Consider the following 27,983-nt stretch of genomic DNA (forward strand, 5'->3'; position numbering starts at 1 on the left):
GAGCAACTAAGCCTGTGCGCCACAACTACTGAGCCTGCGTGCCGCAACTACTGAAGACTGTGTGCTCTAGGGCCCATGCTCCGCAACGAGAAGCCACCGCAATGAGAAGCCACTACAATGAGAAGCCCACGCACCTCAGGGAAGAGCAGCCCCCGCTCGCCGCAATTAGAGAAAGCCCGCGTGTGGCAACAAAAACCCAACACAGCCAAGAAAAAAAGATGTTTAACATCTAGCCATTAGGGAAACGCAAATTAAGATCACAATGAGTATTGCCGCACACCGATCAGCATGGCTAAAATTAAAAAATAAAAAAAAAGGTAACACCAAATGTTGGCGAAGATGTGGAGAAACTGGCTCACTCGTACACTGCTAGCAGGAACGCAAACTGGTTCAGCCACTCTGGAAAAGAGTTTCAGTTTCTTTTAAAATGAAACATACAGTTACCACAGGACCCAGCAGTTGCATTCTTGGGCATTTATTCCAGCGAAATGAAAACTTATGTTTACATAAAAACCTATACACAGATGTCTATAGCTGCTTTATTCGTAATAGCCCCAAACTGGAAACAGCCTAGATGTCCCTCCTTGTATGAATGGTTAAACAGACATGGTACATCCATACTTGGGATACTACTCAGCAATAAAAAGAAAGGAACTACTGACACACACAACCACCTGGATGGCTCTCACTCGCTTACGCTAAGTGAAAAAAGCCAACTTCAAAAGGTCACAAACTTTGATTCCATTTATATATTTTTAAAATAAAATTATAGAGATGGAGAACAGAGCAGTGGCTGCCAGGGGGTAGGGATGGGGAAGAGGTGAGAGGTGGATGTGGTTATAAGGAGACAGCATGAAGGAACCTTGTGGTTATGGAAATGTTCTATATATATTTTAATTTTTATTGGAGTATAGTTACAATGTTGTTAGTTTTTTTTAAGTAAGTTTATCTGCTACATTGTTCTTTTATAAAAATATTTATTTTCTTTATTTTTTTGACTGCGTCGGGTCTTAGTTGCAGCACATGGGATCTTTCATTGCGGTGCGGGCTCTTCATTGTGGCGTGCAGGCTTCTCTCTAGTTGTGGCGTGCAGGCTCCAGAGTGCATGGGCTCTGTAGTTTGCGGCACGCAGGCTCTCTTGTTGAGGCATGTGAGCTCAGTAGTTGTGGCGCGCACGCTTAGTTGCCCTGCAGCGTGTGTGATCCTAGTTCCCCGACCAGGGATCAAACCCGCATCCCCTGCATTGGAAGGCGGATTCTTAACCACTGGATCACCAGGGAAATCCCTACAATGTTGTGTTAGTTTCTGCTGTAAAATGAATCAGTTATACATATACATATATCCACTCTTTTTAAGATTCTTTTCCCATACAGGTCATTACAGCATATTGAGTAGACTTCCCTATGCTATATACAGTAGGCCTTAATTAGTTACCTATTTTATATATAGTATAGTGTGTATATGTCTCTATCTCCCAATTTATCCCTGCCCCTCACAATGTTCTATACCTTGATTGTGAATCTACACATGACAAAATTGCATAGAGCTACACACACACACACACACACACACACACACACACACACACACACACGAAATGGTGGAATCTGAATAAGCCCTGTGGATTGTACCAATGTCGTTTTCCTGGCTTTGGTATTATACTACAGTTATTCAAGATGCTACCAATGAAGGAACTGGGTGAAGGGTACATGGGACCTTCCTGAACATTTTTTTTTTGGGCAACATCCTCAATCTATAATTACCTCAAAAAAAAACTTTAAAAAGTCTATCAGATGCATAACAACATATTTACAGATTACATGACATAGCTCTTAGATTTGTTTTAAAATATACTCTAGGAATAAAAAATAAAAGAAAAAAGTAGAAGAAATAGATGAAACAGAAAAGATGTTGATAGGTGTTGAAGTTGGGTGAAGAATACATAGGGAAAGTATATATACTTTCCTCCCTAGTTTTGTGTTTGCAGACTTCCCAAATAAAAAAAGTTTTAGACAGTTGAAAAGGGTACTCTGTCCAACATAAGGGCTAAGCCTTACTTATTGGTATACAGCTTTACTCACTGCTATAACATTTGCATACAAATTAAGTTCAAAGCTTATAATTCTGTTTCATTTACAAAGTTTTTATTATGACCTTTTATTAAGAGCTCATAAATCACATGCTTAATCTGGTTCTGTTGACTACTTTTTCCCTCCATGATTCCCCCAAAGTTATAAAAAATAAAAACTTATAAATATCCATTGAGGATTATGCACAGTTTTTACACGATAGTCAGGTCAATGTTTCAGGTTGTCCGACCATCTCCCAGTGTCTCACGCAGAACTGAATTACAGCAGCAAGGCCTCTGAAATCTCAACAGCAGAAAGGGAAATTCTTTTCCAAATCCTACCTCATCCCTTAGTGTTACAGCACTCAACAGGTGCTTGTTTGGGACAGTAGCAGGAGGAATTGCTGGGATGACTGCTCCCGGGAGCGGGTGAGAACAGCAAGCCGGGAAAGTTTCAGCCCTGCACGTGCCATGGCTCAAACCTGGAGCTGTATTTAAACTCAACAGGCCAAGAATCACCAAGAGCCAACTGACAAGCTCAGAGGGGGTCAGCAGAGGCCCAATCTGACTACTTTCAACTGGAGGAGTCTCAGGTCACTACAAACCGGAAGAACTCTTATTTGGTGCAGAGCTGGGGAATCCGATTTTCTCACTCAGTATCCTCTCTTCAGGTGCTGACGAGCAGCACTTTCCTTCCAGCCAGTGGGATGAAATGCTGAGAGAACAGTGAGGCCAGAGGAGCGTGGAGCCTGCTGTCAAGTCACCAGGATTTTCGAGTTTTCAAATTCACCAAGAGGACGGAAGGTTAAGAGATGACTGTGGAAGCCGAGTATCAGAAGAGCTCAGTATGGACCTTAGGACACTAACCCAGGATTCTCCTCCTTTACCCCGTGTTAACCTCCAGGTGTCACTGGCATTTCTCTTCCTCCAAATTGGTTTTACAACCTCTTCCTCTGGAGAACAGTCAAAAGGTACCAGCTTGCCCAGCATCTTTCTTTTTTGGTTTGTAGGGCACATCAAGGATAAAGAGGCAAAGAGGCTGGACAGATTCAGACCTGCAGCCTCTTCTTGGCCCACTTCTGCCATAAGGTGGGCACGTGGCCTTCCATCCATGCCAACTTCCAGCAGACCGAACAGGTTTCTCAGCTTTCAGAACATGAGGCTAAGCCCGGCCTTCAAAATCTCATCCCCGCCACCTCCCACCCCCCAGCAAATCCTTTTCCTACTGCATAAAACCAGTGATTCCTCCATCAAATCACAGCGTAATATATCCACTGATGTAGGCTCTTGTCAAAGAAAATCTCTTTTCCCAGGATGGGGCAGAGCTTGGTTGTTCCCAAGCACATGGTCCACAGAGGGACAGTAAATGATAAACCCCTTAGGAGAGGGTGCTGCCCTGCTTTAGGGAGCTTTCATCAGATGCCGATGAGAGTCAGTACTGCCTTTCATTCTACTCCACACGCATCTGCTTATGCCTCCTGACTCCTGCCGGCCCCAGACTGAGGCTGCGACGGGTGGGCCTCCTGTTTCCAACATGTTAAAGGAGGGAAAGTCACCTTCGATCAGCTCTACGGGGCACGTGGAGCCCAGGTGAGGTGAGAAGTAAGGAGGTTCTAGGATGATAAAATAGGCGCCACAAACTGTCAGTCAATAAAAGGGGTCAAGATATCCTGAAATACAAACTAAGCAAAGTCTTTCCGGCAGTGAGCGAAGCAGGCAAAGAGACCTTTCTTTCCTGCCACCTTCCCTGGTCTCCCAGGTTTCAAGGAATCAAGTTCCATGACTATAAACGAAGTCACTGGCTGCTCCTGTGCCCCACGGTATGGCCCGGCTGATTTAAAAAGCCTCATTGTTACCATCGTATCTTCGTCAACCCAAACATCCAGTGAAAACAGGTAATCTTAATAGAGAGTTTGCTATTAAAATCATGCCCGGTCACACCCTAGAGCCTCGGCTTGTCCCCGAGGCGGCCACCCTCTTCTTCCCTCGAGTGGCTTTAACTCCCCAAGGAGGGTGGCATCCGCGTCTCTCTACAAGGCAGGCTTCCTTCTCAGCTCATGAGAGGGACCTAGAAAGAAGAGGAATCCATGCAGCCCGCCTGGTGGGGGCCCCAGCTGCTCTCCTTCTTGCGGGGGAACAACTGCTGGGCTGTGAGGGTTGGTCCCTGGGCTGCAGGATGCTCAACCTCCATGCAACAAAAGGTACATGCGGGAGATGAGGACGGAGAGGAAAGGGGAGAACATTCCCCTCTCACCAGAGTAGCTCTCCCCAAGGTTCAGAACCACCGGTGAGCCTCTCTTTTCTGCCAAGGAGCAGAGAAGGCCACCGCGGTTGGCCAGGGAGGCCTCTCTGCACCCTGGCCTCCAACTCACTTCTTCCTGCGGATCTTGGGTTTCTTCACAGGCCGCAGATAGGGGTTATCGATGATGTTCTCCTCCCCGTTCCGGCTCCCCGACAAGGAAGGGTTCTGCTGCAGGACAGAGGTGTTCTCCTTCTCGGCTCCAGAATCATCCTTTGAGCAAAAGCCGAAATAAAGCAAAATACCAAATGGCATAAGGAAAGAGATCATGCCCACGGTAAGAACTACTGTTAGCATCCCTTTCGTTGAGAAATTAGAAGCCCAAGCACCACCTTTTGGCTAATGTGCCTCTCTCTGCCCCAGACGAAAAGAGGCCAGGCAGCGGCTGCTATCAGAGGAAGGCGAGAGCACCAGCTTTGACACAGTGGAGCACAGAACACCAGACACTGAACCTCTTCAGAGGCAGGGACAGGACTTACAAGGAACAGAGAACTGGGAGGGGCAGAGTCAGGGGCTACAATTTAGACGCTTCAGGGAGGAAGCCCAGCCTGTGCGGAGTCAAAGAAAAAGAGAAGTGGCTCCCGATGCCCTGCAGGACTGAGAGGTACAGGACTGAACAAATCATGTGCACAGGGCACCCCCGGACCAAAACTCACGTAAATCATAATCGGTTTTTCCGCAAATTCTCAAATATCTGGTACTTGCAACATGGTACAAATGATCATATCCCAGCAGAGGCCAGAAACTGCTCAAGCCCTGCGAGCTCCCATGAGGGCAAAGCAGCACGTGCGGGCACCCACACGGGAACATCATCCCAAACCTCCACCCGCAGCCCCGGGATCAGGCCTTTTGCTGTGCGTTTTTTGAGGAAAGTGATTTTGGAGAAAAGCTTGTAAGTTTGAATATATTCAATATGATCTCAGTTAAAGAGTTTTTAAAAATCACAATGGGGCTAGACATAGAAAACCGTAATATGTTGAAGTTTTACAAACGGCTTCTGGAAATATGGGTGATTGATTCTCCTTTCCTTTTTTACACTCTCTTCTATTTTCCAAGTTCTTTAAAATGAGCAGAAGCTGCAGGCGAAGGGGATAAAAATCACACGAAGCAGCTCAGGCCCAAGGGGCTATAAGGGACCAGAAGCAGCTGGTTGGGCTGCGCCCCCTGGTGACAGACCAGTGGTTCTGTCACTGGGATTCCCGTTCTGTAACTTGAGGCAAAAGAGGACTTGACCTCAACCAGGAGATTATGCTGTCAGAAGACAGCGGGACAGTGGACAGATGGAAGGTTCTCCCATAGGGACCACTGGCCTAGGACAGCGGCGCCAGTCTGGGCTCAACGAGACTGAAGAAAGCAATGACTTTGAGGTTCGGCTGCGTGCCCTCTCACTGCCCATCAGCCCTGTTCTCCCCAGAGACCCAGTTCATCCAGGGCCCCTGTGCCTTCCCTCTCCAACACCCAGTCCGGTGGCACCAGAGTCACTGTGGACCTCCTGGAGGCTCTCTTGAAAGCGAGTACCCCAAGATCAGCCTGGCTGGCTCGTGCCAGACTAGGCGCTGGACACGTCTGACCACACCCAGACCTGCCTTGGATACCAGGCTCTGACCTTTCTGAAGTTCTTAACAGCTCGGTTTAGTAGCTCACCCCTACCTCCCTCCTCTCATCTCTCTACAGGAAACGCCCAACCTTCAAAGTTACTGGAAGTTCAACTGTGCCTTAAGTGCTTCCTGAGATGATTAGGGTGGAGGGGACCCAGTCAGGGGTGCCCTGGGATCACTGCTGGAGGCTCCTCCCACTCAGCTCGCTATGCCTCATGAGGCCAGGACTTGGGGCAGGAGTCATGGGACAACAGGCTTCTCTACGCCCAAGGAGAGCTTCTGGAAATGCCACTTTCTTTGCTGTCTTTGGGGACAGGGAGCCTTGAGATGGGGAGGGACAGGAGGAGTAGACAAAAGAAGTAAAGTACTAAAACGACTGAGATTTGTAAAAACAGGTGGGAGTAGAAAGGTCTGTCAGGAGCGACCTGGGCCGGGAAAGGCCAGACTGAGGGCACGCTCCTCATGCACCCCCCTCACGCACCCCATGCGCCCTGGGTGACTGCATCCAGCCTCACAGCTTCTACCACCACTTCCATCGGCAGCATCCCCCACTTGAACCTCCCCAGCCCTCACATCTCCCTTGACCTCCAGGCCTGCACGGCCACTGTCGCTCAACCACCCACCATCTCCACGTGGCAGGCAAGCAGGCATTCAACGTGCCTAAACTAAACCACGAGCACAAACAGCTTCTCCCACTGTCTTCCCGTCCTGTCCTCCCAGCTGTCCAAGTCCAAAACTCTGCAGTCACTCCTGCTTGCTTTCTTTCTCTGGCATCCCACAGCCAATCTGTTGGGAAAACTTCTTGGCCTTATCTTCCAAATACAGGCAGAATCTGACCACTTCCACTATCTCTTCCGCGACCCCCCTGGTAGGACCTACCAGTGTCTCTTACCCGGATGGACAACAGCCTCCTAACTGGCCTCCCGCCACAGTCCCTCCTCTGCCTGTCCCATTCTCACCAGCGCAGCCAGTGCTCCTTGGAGAAGTTCAGACCTGCCTCTCCTCTGCTCCACACCCTCCCAGGACTCCCACTTCATCCAGTGAAAAGACAGTTCTTAAAACTGCTCACAAGGCCCCGCCTGATCTAAGCTCTCCCTCCCCTCCCCCGGCCCCACCTTCCTCGGTCACACCTCCACTCTCCTTTGTGCTATTCCCCAGGGCCTTTGCACTGGCTGTTCCCTTTCCAGGGCACTCTTCCCCAGATATCCACATGGCTCACTCCCTCACCTCCTTCAAGACTCTGCTCAGACGTCACCTTCTCTGTGATGTGTACCCTGAGCACCCTATTTAAAACTGAAACCTCCACCCTTTACCCTGGATCCTCCCCTACTCAGTTTTCCCCCCGTAGCACTTTCATCTTTTACATACTATATAGTGATGCATTTATGTATTACGTCTATGGTCATTCCCCCACTGCCAACACACGGGCTCCCGACATGCAGCTGTTGTCTTTGTTCTGGTCACTGATGTGTCCCAAGCACTCAGAACAGTATCTGGCACTTACCAGGTACTAAACAAATACTTGCTGAGGACATGAATGGTACACTGTTCAGAAAAGAGTAAAAGTTGAGACACTGGGGTTGCCTGCAGAAGGCAGCTCGTTGAAATGTATGAGAAAAGAATCCTCTGATACGCCAATTTAAAATGAATAGCCCTGGGACTTCCCTGGCGGTCCAGTGGTTAAGACTCCACGCTTCCACTGCCGGGGGCGCAGGTTTGATACTTGGTCAGGGAACTAAGATCCCACGTGCTGCGCAATGTGGCCACTAAATAAATAAATAAACAAAATGAATAGCCCCTTCACGTTCCTAGATGGAGTAACCAGAACCAAGTTAAGCAAAGTAACTACCTAGCAACAGTCCTTGACAGCTGTGACCTTGACAGATAAAAGAACAATTTAAAACGCCAGTTATTGAACTTCCCGTAACAATGTCTGTAAATGCTAATGACAGAAAACAACGTAAACATCCGCAGGGGACTGGCTCACTAAGTCCAGACAACGCAACAGGAGAAAGCTATGCAGAGGGATGAAGCAGGTCCTCACATACAGCGTGCAACGACCACCGAGATATCGCCACAAAGAAAGCAAGCAAGGGGAAAGAACTGTTTGTGCTTAAAATAACAATTAAAAAACATCTCTAGAAGGATTCACAAGAGACTGGTGACACTGGTTGCTTTGTAGGAGGGAAAATGGATGACAGGGAACAAGGACAGGTGAAAGACTGTCACCATACATCTTTTCGTACATTCTGAGTCTTAAACATATGATTGTATTTGCCAGTCCAACGAAATAACAAGCCCAACTGACTGTCATAAATTGTTACTGGAATCCCTTCCCTGAAGTCTCTTTCTTTATTTACTTTGTACAGAAGAGCATGTGGTCATACAGCAGGGGCAGGGGGAGGGGGCGGCGGGTGCCATGAGCGGCCACGTGCCAGGCACCTCAGACGGATGAGCTCATTTTATCTCAGGCCCCTCACTTCCCCTTGAGGTAGGTGTTCCTACTCCTATTTGCATTTGTGAGGAAACAGACTCAGATGCTGGGTCATGAGCTGGAAAGTACCCTGGTCTGGATCTGAGGCCAGGCCAGTCTGACTCTGAGGCTCAGATCTTTCTACTCCTCCTGTCTGGCTTGGCCTCAGGCAGTTCCTGGCATCCTTTCAGCCTCGGTTCACTCACCGCCATGACCTCACCTATGTCATTACATTACCCGGAGTTTTAGATAACACATCTGCAAGCCCTTTAGCTGCTTTGTACTTATAAAGGGACAGTGATGTTTGTTTAGAAGACTCCGCCTTCTCATAAGGTGAACCTCATCTTAGTCCGTGCCACAATCACCACATCTCAGACCAAATTAACTGAGTCCAAAACAGAAGTGTAGAATAACAGAGCTCCTCTGCTCTATGCAGAGCCATGGGCTCCCAGCCCTAATTCTGAAAGGAATAATTCAACATTAAAGAAATGTGTGTTCAGGCACGGGAGACCTTCAGCAAATACTAGAGTCAGCACTGGCACTCTGCACCTGCATCCTGGGGCCTCACACCTCAGAGAACACGAGGAACCCTCAGTCCAGCTACAATCACTGAGCCATCCCTTGCTTAAAAGCCAGGGCCAACCTTAAAGGATGGATGAATGTGGTAACCTGACTCTTAGGGTCCTGGAAGCTTTAAAGGCATCAGAGCTTCAGCAGGTCTGTGACTCTGCTTGGCACTTTCTCCCCTGATGCATGAACAAGAGTGGGTCTTATCCTCTTACTTGCCGAGTACAATACAGCGTAACCAGAAAAGAACACCCACCAGTTTCAACGAACACACCTCCCCGCCGACCTTTGGCTCTGTGCCCACACATTTTATCTCCTATCCTGGCTCTGAAATGTCCACAGTAAGGCTAACCCCTCCTTCTGGGCACTAAATCCCATGCCCTCTCCCTCACCAAAGGTCATCATTCCAAAATGTTTCTTTCTCTCCTGCATCAACTTTACCAGATCACTTTCATCAGCATACAAACATCCTGTTATTTCTTTTATTTTAAAAAACAAATAAGGGACATCCCTGGCAGTCCGGTGGTGAGGACTCCACGTTTCCACCGTGGGGGGTCCACGTTTGATGCCTGGTTGGGGAACTAAGATCCCCCAAGCTGCAAGGTGCGGCTAAAAAAATCAATACATAAAATTTAAAAATAAAGATAAAAAACAAAACACCTCTCTGACCTCCTTAATTCTTCCCCTTTAGTTACCGCTCCATTTTCTCTCCTTCCATTCACAGCAAAATTCCTTGAAACCATGGTCTACATTAATGGAACTTTCTGTGATGATTTAACTGTTCATATCTGTGCTGCCCAGTGGGTAGCCACGAGCCACAGGTGGCCACTGAAATGTGGCTGGTGTGACCAAGGAACTGAATTTTTTTGTTTTATTTAATTTACATCAATTTAGACTTAAATAGCCACATGTGGCTACTGGCCACTGTAACGGACAACACAAGTCCACACTCACCGACTCCAGTTCCTCTCTTCTCTTTCTCTTTGAATTCACTTGCTCTCATTCTTCCTGAAATTGCCATTGTCAAGGTCACAAACTGCATGCCCGTTGCCAAATCTAATGGGCAACATCTCAGTCCTCAGATGACTGGAACTAACTGCAGCTTCAGACACAGCTGATCACTCTCTTCTCCCTGAAACGCTTTCTTCCCTTGGCCTCCGGGACGCCGCAGCCCCCACACACACACACCCTCCCCGGTTCCACGACCTTTCCCGCTGTGCCTTCTCCATCTTCTTGGCCGGTTCCTCATCTCCTCACCCTCTGAACAGCGCAGAGCCCCAGGGCTCAGCCCTGGCACCTCTTCTCTATTTTATCCTCACTCGCCCCCTAGGCACTCACTTGGTCTCGTGGTTTAAACACTATCTACACGCCGAGGACTCCCAGGTTTGCATCTCCTGAGCCCAAAAGCTCCTTGAACTCCAATGCGCCTATCCACCTTCCTACCTGACCCCACCACCCGTATGTCTAATAACCATCTCAAACTTACCTCGTGTAAACCTCTGCTCCTGGCTTCCCCCCTACACCTGTTCCACCCAACCATCTCGCCTGTCTCGGCTGGGAACTTCCATCTTGCCTGTTGTTCAGGAAAAAAACCCTTGCATTTATCTTTGACTCTCTTTCTCTCACATCCACTCCATCAGTCGCTTCTGCTCCGAAAATAATCTAGAATCTGACCAAATAATCTACCTGTGTCTTCACCTCTACCACCATCTCTCAGCTTCTTGCACCAGCCTCCCGACCGGTCTGCTTCTGCCCTCACCCTTTGTAGTCCACCCTCGACCCAGCAACCTCACCGATCCTGAGACCCTCCTCTGCTCAGTATGTCCAGGGGCTCCCATCGTACTGACAAGAAGCCCAAGTGCTTAGGTACCGTTAAGACCTGACTTCCCCAGGAGCTCTCTGACCTCGTCCCCTGCTCTCCTCCCTCCATTCTGCTCATGCCACACTGGCCACCCTGATGGCCTTGCCATTCCTCAGCACAACAGCACCCACCTCAGGGCCTTCGAATCTGCTGTTCCCTCTGTGGGGAACGCTCTACTCCCAGATACGTGCGAGCCTTGTTCCCTTCAGGTCTTTACTCACCTGTCACCTTCTCAGTCACCCAATCTAATACCACATCCCCTAGGCCCATACCTACCCCCATCTCCTAATTTCTCACTTTTCCTTAGCTCCTTTAGGGCAGGACATTTTGTCTATCTTGCCTCCTGCTAATTCCCTAGCACCTGGCACCTGCCTGACTCTGGCAGGTGCTCATTCAATATTTGTTGAATGAATGAATGGATCCCCAGGACACAGACTTATCCCTCGAGCTAGAGATCGTGCCGCAATTGGATCACTGCAGGCCCATCATGCAAGTCCCTAACGTGGGGCCAGAGACCTGAGGTAGGTCCTGTCCAATCCCCAGGGTGATAGGCAGAGAGCAGCACGGGCTACTGCGGGGGGCGTGCTGAAGCGGGCAGAAGGCAGGACCCACCGTGTTGATGTGAAGAGGGAGGTTCTCTGTGTCTGTCTGCTCGTCCTGCTCCGAGGAATCCGTCTCCTCCATTTGTTGCATCTCCAGCTCAGACGGAAGAAGAGCGGTCAGGTAGGGGATGGTGAAAGGCCTGGCAGCAATCACTGGGGGGTTGGAAGAGAGGCCGAGAGCCTTATGACAGATCAGCGAGCAGCAGCGAATGACAGTGATGGCTAACACGCTCGAGCGCTTAGCACAGGCCAGGCAGTGTCCTACAGGCTTTACGTGTTATCTTTAATTCTCGCCTCCACCCTATTAAGTAAGTACAATTACCAACCCCATTTTACAGAAGGGGAACCTGAGGCCCGGAGAGGTTACGTGACCTCCTCAAGCACACCGGAAGTGGTGGAGTGGGATTTGAACTCGGGCAATATGACTGCACAGCCTACTTTTACCAAGTACCACTAAAATCAGAGAGAACTGGGGCTGAATCCTAGCAAAGCATCAGGTCAGTTAACCCCCAGCCTCATTATTAGAGCAGGGATGTGGATCCCTTCAACCTGAAGGACTCAGGTCCCGACAGCGGACTTGAGAACTCTCTGCGTGGAAGTATATCCACTGAGCTAGAGGGCGCTTCAGGTACACAAGTGACCCAATTCCTCCAAAAAGCACGGAGGCTGAGTAGGCGAAATCATTAAATAAATAAACAAATAAAAGTAAGCAAGTAAATAAATAAATAAGTAAATAAATAAATAAGTAAATAAATAAATAAAAAATAAAAAGAAAGTCTTGTGCACACTTCCATGGTAGAATGTCATTATCAGGAGACACTCTAAGGTTATTTTTAACATGGCTCAGATGTGGAGTCCTGCAGACAGAAAGAGCTAGGTTTGAATGCTATCTACTCTCCGTGTGACCTTGGGCAAATTACTTCATTTCTCTTCTCTCTAAGCCTTGGCTCCTGGAATGGTGGAAGTAACAGTTCCTAACTCAGAGGCTCACTCAAGGAGTTCATGAGATAGCGTAGGGAAGGTGAGTAGCACAGTGTCTGGACTTAATAACTTAGCCGCTGTGGTTCCGGGCCAAGGCACACAGCGAGAATCCAACAGGAGCTGGCTGACTGAATGAATCATCTAAACCAATCTCCCTCACTCCCCTTTGGAAACACTGAGGCCTGTGGAGAGGAAGACACTTGGTCACACAGTGAAACAGTGCTGAGATGAGAAATTATATGGTGAGCCCTGTGAGAGGACGTAGTGAAGGCAAAGTCTGGCAGAGGTTCTTTAACTGCCCTGCCCCCTGCCACCAGGGTCCTTCTACCACCAGGGCTGCCCCTTCTGCTAAATGAGCCTCTCTGATGCCTGGGGCTCAGTCACCCTCGTGGTAACCTCAACTCAATGCACTTCAAGTGCCCAATCCCAACAGAGGCCATTACTGTTTTGGAGTCATCAGTTAGGGACAGGCCCTTAAGACCTAGAAAAAGGAGCCAGAAATGAAGAACAAGTTCCACAAGACAAGGACAAAGCTTATTCGTTTTTTCCAATGACACTGAGAGAGAGGGAAGATGGGGCGATGATCTCAAAGGACAAGCCAGGGTCCACAGAGTGGAGACACTCACAGGGAAACGTGCTGACGTCATCTTTGAAAAGACTCTGGGTCTCGCCGGTCTTGGCCATAAAACGAGTGAGTGCCCGCTCCACGTCTCGTCTCTGGGACGCAGCCTTCTCCCGCAGGACCTGGTAGTCCGACACAGGCTCACGGTACGTCTAAAGGGAGAACAGCAAAGACACTAGAGAAATACCAATGACTACACTGCCCTCCTCGGGTTCCTGCCTTGCTGTTGCTCTGTCCTCCCACCCTTTAAATGACCCCTACCGTCACTGAGAGCGGAGATCCCCAAGGGCAGAGGAAGGGCAGAAAGAAACAATATAACTATGATTAACATTTACTTTGAATCTTAAAAGTTAAGAAATATACAAACATTTACATTTACGTGATCCCGGGCCTTCATTTAGCTCCAGCAACAGCTGGACTCAGGCATAAGAGACACATCCTGAAGGGAGAGTGGCAATTCTCAGCCCCACACACCTGCCGGGGAAGCCCTGCCAGGGAAGCCCTGCCGGGGACCACCCAGGGGCCCTCAGTGTAACATGACAACAGAACTTTCTGACATGTTTAAAGCCTTCCCAAGATGAAGAATTTAACAGGATTCTGAACATGCTGGTTAAAAACATTAAAATGCAAGATCTTACAATTATTTTTAAGATAACCGTTTGACATTTAAAAAGTTGGAAATTTAATAGGAAAATTGTAACATAAGTCTTCAAATAATTGGTAGATGAGAATGAAAAAAATTAGTTTTATGATTTATTACGGGCAGCCTAAGATCCCACCTATCTTTGTACTGTACCTTTTTCAACTATGAGAGCTGTTAAAGTATCAAAATAAACTGAACTTAGCACCAGACCTCCTACATCGTATTCCACCAGGTATTAAACCAAGATTTCAAAAAATACAAAAGCTGAGGCTATAACGTGGCTGCCACTAAAAAGGAGCACCAGTTTCCTGAACCTTTAATAAGGGTCAGATGATCTTTCAACGCACATTGTTTTAGTTCTGTGTTACATTATAACATTCACGTGAATGAGCAAATAAATACTGAAGCATGTGCTTAATACTGTACTGACAGACATATGCTACAAAAGAGTTAGAGACTGCTGTGGGTTGAATTATAGCCCCCTAAAAAAAGACGTGTGGAAGGCCTAACCCCCAGGACCCCAGAATATGATCTCATTTGGAAATAGGGTCATTGCACGATGTAATCAGTTAACATGAGGTCATATGAGTAGGGTGGTAAGAATCCGATATGACTGGTGTCCTTATAAGAAATAGCCACGTGAAGACGGAGATATAGAGAGAGGGCCGTGTGAAGAGGAAGACTGGAGTGACGCACCTACAGGCCAAGGGGCGCCACGAACTGCCTAGAAGCCACCTGAGGCTGGGCGAAGGTTTCACAGGGAGCCTGCCGACACCTTGATTTTGGACTTCCAGCCTCTGGAACTACAAGGTAATACACTTCTGTTGTTTAAGGCACCGACTTTGTGGCACTTTACAGCAGCCCTAGGACACTAATACAGAAAATCCTGGTCAAGAGCAATGGCTGCGCTGCAATGGTGGCTGACCACCTGCTCCTTTGCCCTGTATCCTGAGGTGTGGAAAAATCTCCTGGAGGACTTGCCCCAACCCTGCATCGTGGCCATATTTGCACCGGGACGCAGTGTGGAGGCGGGGACACAGGAAGCGAGTAGAAGAGCCTCTGGGGACTCCTATGCACACTGTACCTTCCCAAAGGAAGGTGAAATCGCTAGAAGGCAAATTGGAACACGGAGGACATGTTCGGAGGACATCTGAACTAAGGAGGACAACTAGACTTGTCCCACACAGACCCAGAGCTCACAGTTATGATAAGTTCCATTTCATATTACCAAGTTTTATTTTTTGTCTTTTTTGGGGGGGCCACACCATGCAGCTTGTGGGATCTTAGTTCCCAGACCAGGGATTGAACCCAGGCCCTCAGCAGTGAAAGCACGGAGTCCTAACCACTGGACTGCCAGGGAATTCCCCCAAGTATGTTTTAAGTAACTCTTTCCCTGATTTCAAAAATAACTCTTACCTATTATGGAAAATTTGGGAAACCCAGAAAAGCACACACAAAACAACAGTTACCTATAATCCCACCAAGAATTACTACCAGCATTTTGTGGAATGTGTCTCTTCTCTACGTGGCTAGGTTCCTCTGTGGGACAGGCGAAACGGTGCCACTTTCAGTTTATTTATTAACTGTATTTTCGCCAGCAAACTGGAGAAGATAATTTTCCTTTGCCAAATTGTTTTCCAGTGAGGAACGACACTGTGAGTTCTGAACTACCCTGTGACCAACAAACTTCTGGACTCCAGCCTGACAGCCAGGAAAATGGAGTCTGCAGCCAGGAAAATGGAGTCTGCTTTTGCGTCAGTCACAGCCCCCAGGGTGGCCTTGTCACTCACCGGAGTTTTGATGTAGGTGTGGGGGTCGGGGAACTCGGGGAAATGGCTGGGGATGTGTGGCGGGTGGGGCCGGTTCTGTCCTGCAGTGAGGGCCTTGGGGGTCACCGGCTGATTGGTCACTGGAGCTGCAACAGAGTCACCGGCGGTTACTCTTCCACCCAAGGCCTCGCGTCTCTACCCACACCCTCCTTTTCTCAAAGTAAATCCTGGACCTCAATGTTCTATGCGACAGGCACTTTGTAATTCTACCAATAAAAGGCCTTTAATGGTCTGAGGACCTGAAAAGGTACCTCCGCCCCCCAACAACGCCCGGCACGGCATGACCTGGGGTGACATTCCCATCTACAGCAATCCTGACTGCATGCCTCTTAGGGCGGTGAGTGCGGGGCTGAGAGAAGCTAACTACATAAAGAGCAGGCTGAGGACCTAAGGAAGTTAGGTGGGCTGCTAACTCCTTTCAAGAACCCAGGTAACAAAGACAGACACGGAGCCAGGGTAAGTTAAGCGAGGGCCAACGAGAGCAAGAGGGGTTGAAAATGGCACCTTTCACTGCCACTTTGAGAGGAGCATCTTAAAACGATGTCAGCTGGGCTTCCCTGATGGTGCAGTGGTTAAGAATCCACCTGCCAATGCAGGGGACGCAGGTTCTATCCCTGGTCCGGGAAGATCCCACATGCCGCGGAGCAACTAAGCCCGGGCACCACAACTACTAAGCCTGCGCTCTAGAGCCCGCGAGCCACAACGACTGAGCCTGTGTCATGCTGCAACTATTGAAGCCTGCGCGCGCGTAGAACCCGTGCTCCGCAGCAAGAGAAGCCACCGCAATGAGAAGCCCGTGCACCACAACGAAGAGTAGCCCCCGCTCGCCGCAACTAGAGAAAGCCCGTGCACAGTAACAAAGACCCAACACAGCCAAAAAGGATAAGATGCCAGCCTGAAAGGAGTGATGGAAAAAAAAATCTAGTGAATTCTCCCGAGGTCCTGCAAACCCGAACTAGTTACTCCAATCAACTCAGTTTATGGCACTCAGTGTATCTAAGGCAGAGATCATCAGACTTTTTGTATAAAGGGACAGGAGGTAAATATTTTAGGTTTTGCAAGCTGTGCAGCCTGTCACAACTACTTAACTCTGCCATTATTGCATGAAAACAACCATAGATAATAAGTAAACATGGCTGTGTACCAACAAAAGTTTATTTACAAAACAGGAGGTGGACCACGTTAGGCCTATAGGCCATAGTTTACTGACCCTGGATCTAAGGAAGAACAAGCATTCTCACATTCTTCAAGTAGCATCGAGATGGTTTACCTTTCTGGTGACTGAACTTCACATCCTAATCTGACTAGCCCAAATAACGATTACATGGTAGGTAGCCCCAAATAATGGAAGGGAGCCTGCAACGAGGCAGCAGCTACACACCAATCCCTGCCCTAGTCAACCAATTCATTCCACCAGCATTAACTGAGCACTCCTGAGTACCTCAGTTCAGAGTCACTTACGGGCAGTGATGACCATCCTCTGAGACCGTTTTGCATAAGCAGGGAGAGTGTCCACATTGAAACCTAAGAAACAGGAGAACAACAATCACTGCCCAGACCACTGGATACTGAACATGGAAGGGGAAGTAATACTGTGGTGAAATAGTTTAAACTCCCAACACAAGAGCTTTGCTGCCACTCAAAAGAAGCTCCAGCAGAATCCCCGAAGAGGGAGTTAGGAGGCCTCTTAAAGGGGTTCAGAGGTACCCTCTTTTGATAACTCTCTCAAGCTAAAAGCAAACCAGGAGACTCATGAGGGGATTTAAGAACGCTCAGGAGAGGGGGCTGCCTCCTGGGGACTCCTCTCTCTCTCTCTCTCTCTCATGCCTCCAACTCAGCTGCACTGAAGAAACGGAAACTGGAGGTGTACTCACCCATCTCGACAAGTGTGACCACAATATCTGACAGTGTGGGCTGCGTCCTGGCTGTGTGCTCACAGTAAGACTTGGCACTCCTCCCAATTTCTGAAATGTCTAGGAAAGGATCAAAGGCAGAAAGTCTTACTCTCAGTTCCCAAACAGTTAAACACAGAATTGCCATATGAGCCAGCAATTCCACTCCTAGATATCCACCCAAGTGAAGGGAAAACAGGGACTCAAACAGAGTGCATGATGTTCATAGCAGCACTACTTGTGCATCCATGTTCATAGCAGCACTATTCACAGTAGACAAAAGGTAGAAATAACCCAGTGTCCATCCACAGACGAAGGGATACATAAAATGTGGTCTATCCATATAATGGAATATTATTCAGCCTTCAAAAGGAATGACATTCTGATACAAGCTACAACATGAATAAACGTTGAAAACATCATGCTAATGAAATAAGCCAGACAGTCAAATATTTTAAGATTCCACTTATATGAGGTATCTAGAAAAAAAAAATTCAGGGCTTCCCTGGTGGTGCAGTGGTTGAGAATCTGCCTGCCGATGCAGGGGACACGGGTTCAAGCCCTGGTCTGGGAAGTTCCCACATGCCGCGGAGCAACTGGGCCCGTGAGCCACAGCTACTGAGCCTGCGCGTCTGGAGCCTGTGCTCCGCAACAGGAGAGGCCACGACAGGGAGAGCCCCGCGCACCGCGATGAAGAGTGGCCCCCACTTGCTGCAACTAGAGAAAGCCCTCGCACAGAAACAAAGACCCAACGCAGCTAAATAAATAAAATTTATTTTAAAAAAAATTCATAGAGACAAAAAAATTGATTAGGGGTTACCAGGAGTTGGGAGGAACGAGGAATGGGGAGTTACTGTTTATGGATACAGTTTCTGTTTAGAATGATGAAAAAGTTCTGGAAATGGATAATGCTGATGGTTGTACAACATTGTGAGTATATTTAACACTACTGAATTGTACACTGAAAAATAATTAAAATGGTAATTTTATGATATGTACATTGTGCCACCACACACAAAAAAAGGTCTTATTATCTGGTTGTCAAGTTTTTGTTTCTTCTACCTGAAGCTGAACCTCTTTTCAGCCATGCTAAACTCCTTCAGGGGAAAGGGGAAGCATGAAGCTGGGCTCCATGAGTGGGTTTCAGAGGTGGATGGGCAGCTCCAGGAAAATTCTGAAATTGTGAATTTTACATACAAAAGAGACTTTTTCTGGGATGGGTCCACAGGTCAAAACCATTTTCATAATAAAATGAGACATCCTTTGACATTTTTAGTCTCGTTCTCTCATGCAGTTTTCCGGAGGCTATGTCACCTATGACGACATCGTGGCTCTGCTGGATAATGGAATGTGTGCCTGTGCATTCTTATGTTTTAAAATGTTCTCAGTTTTATTTTCTAATGTGACAAAAATTTCTCTATATAGAGCCCATGTATACAAAATTCCTTGGGGTCCTCAATATTTAAGAGTCTAATGGGGTTTGAGATGGCTGCTTTAGGAAAACATTTGGTATCTTGAAGTTCCAAACAACAGCTGCAGAGCGTCACCTCAACCCAGATCACAGCCTTCCTGGGGCAGCCCACATCTAGTGACTGATCAAGACCAAACTACAAAGGCAGGGCTTTGGGGGACTGATGTCAGATACTCTGATGGGCAATAGTTGCTCCAGAGCACCCCACTGAGTTGGCCAATTCTTTGTTTGGCCTGTACTGCAGCTCAACTTCTCTCTCTGCCTAAACCTTTCTCTCACTTCCATTCATAGGGTTGATTCCGCCCTCAAACACCTTAAACACCCACAACCCTCATTCCATCCTCCCCTCCCCTCCAAAGGCCCAAAGAGGGAAATACAGTGTACATGCACAAGCCTATGTGAGACGGTTCCGGGCTCCTAAACCTCAAGATACTTCCTTTTAAAAGGGTGTTTTTTTCTTTTTTCCGTTTTCTAAAACTTATTCACCCTCACTCTTTGTATCACATAATATAGCATTTGATTATATAATGTGCAGCATCTATTTCACGGGAATTAATCCTGACTCTCCAATGAAACTGTAAGTTCTTTGAGCATAGAGAACAAACAGCAATAATAACAGCACCTACAAGTCATCGAGAGCTTACAACGTTCCCAGCTTTGACTGTTTTACATATACATCTCACTTATACTCAAAACTCCAGGAGGTACAAATTATTATTCCTTTTCACAAAGGAGGCAATTGAGGTTCAGGAGGTTGAGTGGTTAACCCAAGCTATTAGGTGGCAGAGTGATGACCTACACCCAGGTCTATCTGATTCTAAAGCCTGTAAGTCACGTAACAATGTTCTTCTTTTTCTTAAATTCTCTCTAACACTATCACAATGCAGGACACAGAACAGATGTTTGGTTGACTTGAGGAAGGTCTATTGTTTCCTGGTACTTACAGCTCTGCAGCATCTCTGTCAATGTTTCCACAGATGCTTTCTCAGCACTCTCAAACCCTGCCTCTGTCAGCAGGGAGCTCACAACCACTTGCAGGGTTCGCCTTCGGGCCAGATGGTAGTTATCAGCAGGGTTAGTGGACTGTTTACTTCCTGATCTCTGTGAATCAGCAGCCCAGAAAGAGAAAACGTTTTCATCCAGAGGACAAGGATGCAATCACAGAGTTCACATACTGCCAACGGCAAGCAAAGGTTCTTTTGCTAAATACTTATTTATTAGTGCTTAATAAGATGTAGTAGTCCCTGATGTTTAGACTTACAGCTCTTGGCCAAATGAGTAATAACTGAGCACCCCGGGGGCTCTAAATTCGGAGACAGCCTTTCTGCCTACCTAATACTTACAATTCCAATAACAAAACGGCTGTTTTCTACTTTCTATTTTAGCAGATTATCAGAATATATAGCTGAAGAAACACGCACGATGGGATTGAACTCATATCCATCTCCCAGAAAAAAAGTGACCTCTCTCTTGTTCCTTCCACCTCCACACCACTTTGCTAACGAGGAAAATTAAAACAACAAACACATGATACTAAGTAGAGGACCTACAAGTAGGAAGTATTTTGAAACGGGAATCCCTCCCAACTTTGGCGAGCCAATAAGAAGGCGAAAGCGGCCTCGTTGCACCAATCAGGAGGTGTTCCGGGCTCCCAACCCCCAACAGAGAACGGGCCAATCAGTATACAAGTCCACCAACTCAGGAGGCAACCGCCGAGTCTCGAGAAGGGGGTCACGTACGACCTGAAAGACCCTCCTCCACTCAGAGCTCATGGTGGGGCTGGATTTCTGGGTATAAGATTGTAGCCCAGGCTAGGGGAAAGTTACAGAATGCCCCGACTCTCTCGGCTTCGGCCTCGCGCCTCCCGCCCTTACCGTTCCGGAGCTGCCAGCCCCGGCAGTGGCCGCCGCGTCGGCCATCTTGCTCTGGCGTAATGTGCATGAGCGCAGGGCAGGATGGGGCTTGTAGTCACCGGGCGGGGAGGAGCGGCAAGGGGGCGGGGCGACACGCGCCCCTCTGGGCTTTCCTAGGCCCAGCGGGGTCGGGAGGGTGTGTTGGGTGACCTCGCTCACTTGGCCTTCTGTGAGCGGTGCGTTCAGTGCCCGGAAGTGGCCAGGAAAATGAGGTCTCGGTTTTACACCTATTTTGAAATGAAGTCGCTTTTCGTAAAAAGCACATCCCTGGAACACTCCAAAGGTGCCTGATAGCAGCCTCTGCTTGGGTCCCGCTGGGTCCCCATCATTTACTCTCTAGGGGAGGGGTCTGGGATTCTGTATTCTTAAAACCTCCAGGTGATTCTTCTGAGCGGGAAATTTGGGGAAACCTTGTTTTGTGCTGGCGGCCCCTCAGCCCACTTGTAACTAGATCGCAACAGCCACCCAATCCAGGTGTTCCAATGCATCCCGCTGCCTTCTCGCCGTGTATTAATCCGTAGGTATTTGCCGGGCGAGCCGGGAAGCGCCGGCGGCAAGAGGCTGTCCCTTGCCCGCCTTACTCCCAGGCCGTTGCGTCAACGTGGTGCATGTGGTTTTCTGCGGTTCACTCGCGGGTCAGCATCTCCGGATGCGAGTCCATCGTGCACCACGCCTCATTCGTCTCCGTTTGCGGGTGTCTGGCAGGACGCAGAAGCTGGGTTTGAATCCCAGCACTCGGCAGCTGTGGGATTTCGGGCACATTACCTAATCTCACTGTGCCTCGGTTTCGTCTTTTGCGAAACTGGGATGGGATGGATAGCAGGGGGTAAAATGAGCTAATACACTCAAAGGGTCTATCACTGTGCAGACGGAGAGTAAGAGGTCAAGAAGCAGCGCCTAATGTTATTTATTTCCTGAGAGGCGAGTGGATGAGTGGAAAACGCTCACAGGCAGATGTCTGGAAAACTGCGCCGCGCCTATCCGCGGGGCGCACCTGCGGCTGGGGGGCACCCCCGCCCCTCACCGGGGGAACGTGCAGCGGGATGTGCGGGCTGGGGTCGCTGCGCAGGCTGAGCCGCCGGGAGGAGTCGGGGCCCAAACCTTAGCTGAGCGGAGCACCCAGCCCCTTTGTCTCCCCCGCCCCCTCTTCCCCACTTCCTGCCCAGCTTTAAACTCGGGATTGGCGGCGCGGCGGCGACTTTGTAAACACGCCGCGGCTGCGGCGGTGGAAGCTGGTTCTGTTTGGGCGCCTGGGGGAGGGGTGCACGCCCCTCGCCGTGGCTGGAGGTGGCGACCCCCTCCCCATGTCCCCAAAGACAGAAGCGAGAGGCGGCGGGAGAGAGTGTGTGCAGCCACAGTCGGTGCTCCGGGGGGCTCACCTGCCGAGGAGGTAGGCTCGAGGGCGGGAGAAGCCAAGACAGATGGGTGTCAGCGTCTGCCCTCTTCGCTGGGGCCTCCAAGCTGAGGCTGGACACCTGGGCGGGGGGTCTGAGGTGGAGGGGTTAAGGAGGTCATGGTGTCCTCGTCACCTCCCGGTTGTCTCTCAAAGCTCGGGTCAGTTTCTTTCTGAGTTGCACGTGGCTGAAGGGCGGAGAAGCCCCCCAAAGCCCTGAGCTTCCTCTGTGTCTGCACAGCCACCCTCCAAGCTGATCTGGAAGCCCAGTGACCTCACTGGGCTGTCTGTTGTCATTCTTCATACCTCAGAGATGGGGTGGGAGGCGGAAGGAGGGCAGAAGCCGTGTGGGCAGGGAGCCTTGGGGTCATCCTGCCAGCCAGGGCCGAGGGAGGAGGCCAGAGGACAGGACTGGAAAGAGGGACCTCTCAGTGGCGGTCCCTCTGGTGTCTGATGGGTACGCAATTGATGGCCTTACCCTCTTCTGTGTCTTTTAATGTGTCAACAAGAGGAATAACCGAAGAAATTGGTTGCTGTTACTGAGGGAGCCTTAATGTATTCATGTGCAAACATTGAGCACCTACTGTGTGTGGGATTGGTTGGGATGCTGAGCGTGCAGTGATGTTATTCATCCACAGTGATCTCGCCTGAGTCATAGAACAACAGAGACGAAGTGTCACGTTGGGGTGGCTGGGAAGGCTTCAGAGAGAAGAGGACATTTGAGTTGGTTCTGAATGATGAATAGTCACCAGGCAGAGAAGTGGGGGGAAGTCTTTGTGGGAACTTATTCTGCAGAGCTGGACTGAACCCTGACTGTGGTGTTGGGAGTTGGGAAACAATAGGGACCCAGAAACAGCTCTTGCTCTCTTTAACCCACTGTCTAGACCTGAAGAAGAGATAGGAATGAACTGGATGAATTCAGGGAAAGGCATGTTTCTGGGCTGGTCCCAAAGACCCCAGAAATTCCCAGCTAGGTGCAGCTGGGAGAGTCTACCCCAGGGTGATGTAACAGTCATACAATCCTGGGGCACCGCCCCCCATCCCTGGTTGCTAGGACTGTTTCTTCTAACAAATCCTTGCTCTCTGCCCCCCCCCCACCTCAATTCTCTTTGGAACTAGACATGAGTGAAAAGAACTGGATCTACCATTGCTTTCCTGAAGATTCTTCTGCTCTTTCAATTCCCAGGCTCATTTGCGAGATGGCTGACATGGTGAATTCTTTCACCACCTGTTTGCTGTGGCTGCACTGTCTGCACAGGCTAAATATTGGGGATATAATGGTAAACAAGTCAGAGCTTCTACTCCCCTGGAACTTAGGAGCAAAAGCGTATCTGAGAATTCCAGCAGGATCCGTCCTTGAGACCATGATGTCCATGATCCCAAGTGTCTTTTCTTTCCCATTTCCTTCCTTCAAAGGTTCAGAATACTAGCTAAGGCTTATATAGCACTGTCAGGTACTCTTCTAAATGTTTTAGGTGTAATGTCTCATTTAATCCTCCTAACAGTTCTATGAGGTAAGCACTAGGCTTATCTCCATCTTATAGATGAGGAAACTCAGGCATGGAGGAGATAATTTTCCTAAAGAGGACAGGGTTGGGATTTAAACCCGGGTCACTTGACTTGGGAGACCCTGTTCTTAACCATTTGGCTAGCCTGCCTCCTTGACTGACCATATGGAATGTGCCCTTGAGCCAGGGGCTTAGGAATTTCCAAAAGGGAGGCTATGGTCCTGTGTCTCGGGAGATACAGAGGAGAGCAATCTGTTAGCTAAGTGTGGGCACTGGTGCTGTTTACAGGGAGCCCCAGCAGGCCTGGAGTTGTGGAGACTACACAGAGCTGGTATCCTTTCCTAATGGCTGTGTGTGTGTGTGTGTGTGTGTGTGTGTGTGTGTGTGTGTGTGTGTGTGTTTTCTCCTGAGTAAGCCTCAGTCACCAAGAGGAACAAACCAAGGTTTCATGCAAGAAAGATGCATGGAGGTGATGTGCCAGAATCTGGGGAGATGGGAAACCAAGATACCTCTTTTGCTGGGAATCTTTAAGAGCAGAGACCCTCATATTCTAGATTCCAAGGGGAACAATCCAGCTTTGTAGCTGAGTAAGGAAGATGGTCAGGGAGTAGAAGCAATCTTAAGATGCACACCTTACTTCCTCACAGCTGTTGCATCCCAAAGCTGCATCCCAAAGCTGCATCCACGCATCTGACCCCATCCCTCCAGGCAGACTGGGACTTGCCCATGATGCCAGCCGGGCCACAGGGCAGAGGTTCCATGGATTCCAGCCATTTTTCCACTACTTTTCTGAAACTCTAGATTTCTCACATTAGCCCTCTAAACAGATCTGGGGAGGCCCAGAGGCTGTCCTTCTCTGCCTGCAGTCAAACTACCTCTAGCCTCTGCCTTTGAGGGAGGGGTGTGGGTTGGGGGGATGGGTGTTGATGCTGGGAGTTGAGGGTAGAGGGCGGCCACACCGATATCACTGGTAAGCGGGATGTGAAGGTCAGAACTATGTGGACCTCTAGGCCACTCCTCTACACAGACACCCTCCTTCCTTTTCATCATAGGGTGGGGTGCGATGGAAGCCTCAGCAAGCCCCAGCCCCCTGCCCCAGGCGCTGTTCTCTAGGTTGAGAACAGGTTGTACTCTTGAGAAACCACAAGAGGAAGTTTAGGGAGGGCTGGGGGTGGGGAAAGTTCTGGGGCCCCTGCCAAGTTTCCCTTTCTCTGCTGAGCTGGAGGTGTGTTTATTTTGGTGTGTTTCTCTTGCCTTCAAAGACATTTAAATTTTAAACCCTCTGAGTGTCAAAGAACTGTCAAGGCCCGCCCGTGTTTATGCGTGTGTGTGTGTGTGTGTGTGTGTGTGTGTGTGTGTGTGTGTGTGTTTATGTGTGGGTCGGTGAGGGTGTGGAGGTGGTCAGACACCCCTGGAAATGGGATTGCAACAAGGTACTCATTTGTTGGATTTCACCTGGGATTTGTGCTAGATGGGAAAGGCTAACTCCACAAAGTCTTCTTTTCTCCTCTCTGCCCTTTCACCTTACTCTTCCCCAAAGCGCTCCCTACAGCCCCAAACACGAGAAAAATGTGGTTATAATGGCCACGTAGGAGCTGAATGATGTTGCCAGGAGCTGTCCTAAGTGTTCTACCTGCCTTATCTCATTTGATATTCACCGTAACTCCAGGTAGTAAATGCCTCTATTCCCAATTTATAGATGAGGAAACTGAAGCTCAGAAAGGCTTAGAAGCTTGCCTGAGGTCACACAGCTAGTAAGTGGCAGAGCCCAGATTTGAACACTGGTCTATCTGACTTCAGAGGCTGTGCTCTTGACATCTATTTAATTCTCAAATTAGAGCATCAACTTCCCCAACATATCAGACCCTGCACAATAGGAGGTTGAGATCCAAAGATGTTTTAAAATGGTGCTACTAGTGTGTGTGGGGAGTGGTTTGGGTATAGAATTGGAAGAGAGATTCTCTGGAAGTTAATATATTAAAAAAAGATACCCAAGGGAAAGGAAGATGTAGTGGGTGAAAGGTTAAGGCCAAACTGGAATTTTGAAGCAAATGGGGAGAAGATTTGGGAGGGATACTGTAGCTGTGTTCAAACATTTGAAAGGTTGCCTTTGGTAGCCCCCAATTAGGGGACTGGTGGAGACAGATTTCCAAAAAACATAAGCACTTTCTAACAAATAATTGCCTAATCCCCTTCTGCAGAAGTGAATTCCTCATCTAGGGGAGTCTAGAGCACATGCCTGGGAGGGGCTTCTGTGAACAAGTAAGGCCTCAGAGCCCCTTCCACCTCTAAGCCTCCCATGTGATTATTGACCGGCTTCCCTCCCATCTGTCCACCAGGTGGAGCTGTTGCCCAGTGTGTGGCTCCAGGGCTGCTGGATGGGGTGAAGAGCGCCACCTGGTCCTTCAGCCACCAGCTGGTTTCCTGGGGCCTATCCCCCACCCCTTCCTCAGCAATCTACACGCCAGGGGCCAGAGAGCCACTTTTGACCCAGCACAGCCCCTGTAAAATGCGCTCTCAGGTTTCCTCTGGGCTCAGGCCAGAACAAGCAGGCCTCCGCCCCTGGGGCAGTCTCCCTTCCCCAGGTCAAGGGTTCCCCTCCCTCCCTTCCTTCGCTTCCCCCTCCTTGACCTTCCTTTGCTCTGAAATAGAAGGATCCGTGTCAGGAGCAGAGGGTAAGACCCGCAGCCCTCATGGGCATGACCTTTCCTAGCATTCGAGGGCATGACACCCATGTCATGTCATCTCTTTTAAGATACTTGAAAGCCGCACCTCTCGGAAACTATTTGCCCTCAGCGGCCTGACCAGTTCTCCCACCCTGCTTAAACAACCCCAGGACAGCCACTCCTAAGGAGAGACAGCAGGGGCCTAGACGTTGTCCCTAGGAAGGAGGGGCAGCAGAGGGCTTGCCTGGTGCCTCGTTTGTTGACTCAGATCTGCTTGCTGTTCTCTGCCCCCCTCCAACCCTCGCCGCCCCTTAGAAAGGCCCAGGGCCATTGGGGCCCCAGGGGCACAGCAGGCAGGGCCCTGCGTGTGCCAGGACAGAGAGTGCAGTTCCAAGCCCTGTGGCCAGAGGGCGCCATAGAGGCCAGGCCCAGAGAGCAAGGCCATAACCAGCATGTTTCAAGCACTTAGGAACTCACTACCCACCACCCGCCAAAAACAACCCTGTCAGGCAAGAGGCCCGTTTTATAGAAGAGCAAACCAAGGCACCGAGGGTTAAGCAGGTGGCTTCCATGTACACAGAAGGACAGTGGCCGAACTGGAAGTCTGACGTGGCCATTTGGCTGTAAAGTTTGTACACATGACCACTAATCCGTGCTTTCTCTCATGGAGTGGCTCAGAGGGCCTATGCTCTGTGCAGAAACCACCCAGGTTTGAGTCCTAGCTTGGCTTCTTCCTGGCTGTGTGAAACTCAGTTTCCTTACCTGTCAAGTGGGTGCAGCTGTAGTCCCTACCTCACTGGCTCGTTGTGAGGATTAATCGTACTGATATTCGTCGAGTGCTTCCAATATGCCAGCTGTGATCTTTTTTCACTGTAGAATTTTTTTTTTTCTTTTTTTTTTTTTTGGCTGCACCGTGTGGCTTGTGGGATCTTAGTTCCCTGACCAGGGATTGAACCCGCACCCTCGGCAATGAAAGCGTGGAGTCCCAACCATTGGACTCTGCCAGGGGATTCCCTTGCCAGGTGTGAAATTTTTGTGTCCTCACAGCAGCTCTGTGAGAGAGGTACTATCATTAGGTCTCTACAGACAAGGAAGCTGAGGCACAGAGTGGATACACAGGGTAAGGAGCCGAGGCTTCAGGGCCCACGCTCTGCACCAGGCTTAGGAGTTAATATACTCAAAGCCCTGCCAAGTGCCAAACAGGTCATAGACCCTTATATGTGATACCTCTGTCGCCATCATATCACCATCACGATCATCTCGCAGACTGAGCTCCCGGGGCTGGGCATGGAGGGCTATCCAAAAACAAGGGGGCAGCCCTGGTTTCTTTCCTCACCATCCCACCAATGACTTCATCTCATCCTCTTTTCTAGAATAAAAATCAACCCACCAGTTCTGGCCTGTGGTCAGACAACTGGACAGAATAGTTGAAATTGGGACAGAAACTCCCAGTTCTGGCCCCAGTGCCGTCTGCTGCAGCTCGTCCTGCCTTCTGTTCTCTGTTCTCTTCCCTCCAGGCTGCGTCTCCTGGCCCCTCCTCTGGGGGCCCCTCCTCTGGGAAAGGAAGCCGGAGCAGGGCCTCTGACAGATGCAGACC

The 27,983-nt window shown here is 49.3% G+C and overlaps 2 protein-coding genes across 4 annotated transcripts in view; one reads left to right on the forward strand and one right to left on the reverse strand.

The window, feature by feature from the left end:
• Positions 1 to 459: 459 nt before the first annotated feature.
• TAF8 (TATA-box binding protein associated factor 8) lies at positions 460 to 20,890 on the reverse strand. Of its 2 annotated transcripts, none has more exons than XM_019949757.3 (9): positions 20,781 to 20,890; positions 19,851 to 20,007; positions 17,418 to 17,516; positions 17,005 to 17,067; positions 15,505 to 15,629; positions 13,076 to 13,223; positions 11,479 to 11,621; positions 4,441 to 4,580; positions 460 to 3,681 (listed from the first exon to the last, which is right to left on the reverse strand). In XM_019949757.3, exons 1-9 carry the CDS (start codon positions 20,823 to 20,825, stop codon positions 3,621 to 3,623), a joined length of 981 nt encoding a protein of 326 aa, XP_019805316.1. In that variant the 5' UTR covers positions 20,826 to 20,890; the 3' UTR covers positions 460 to 3,620. The 2 variants fall into 2 exon arrangements, with proteins under 2 accessions (XP_019805316.1, XP_004313009.1); XM_004312961.4 differs by having other exon boundaries at positions 460 to 4,136.
• Positions 20,891 to 22,028: 1,138 nt separating this feature from the next.
• CCND3 (cyclin D3) overlaps positions 22,029 to 27,983 on the forward strand; it is an 81,233-nt gene continuing 75,278 nt past the window's right edge. Inside the window, exon 1 of one of the 2 annotated variants that reach the window (XM_033864267.2) lies at positions 22,029 to 22,209. The gene's annotated coding sequence lies outside the window, so the exon portion shown is untranslated. The remainder of the gene's footprint in view (positions 22,210 to 27,983) is intronic. The other variant, XM_033864266.2, reaches the window with a different exon arrangement.

Source organism: Tursiops truncatus, chromosome 10 (assembly GCF_011762595.2).
Source record: "Tursiops truncatus isolate mTurTru1 chromosome 10, mTurTru1.mat.Y, whole genome shotgun sequence".
Taxonomy (NCBI): Eukaryota; Metazoa; Chordata; class Mammalia; order Artiodactyla; family Delphinidae; genus Tursiops; species Tursiops truncatus.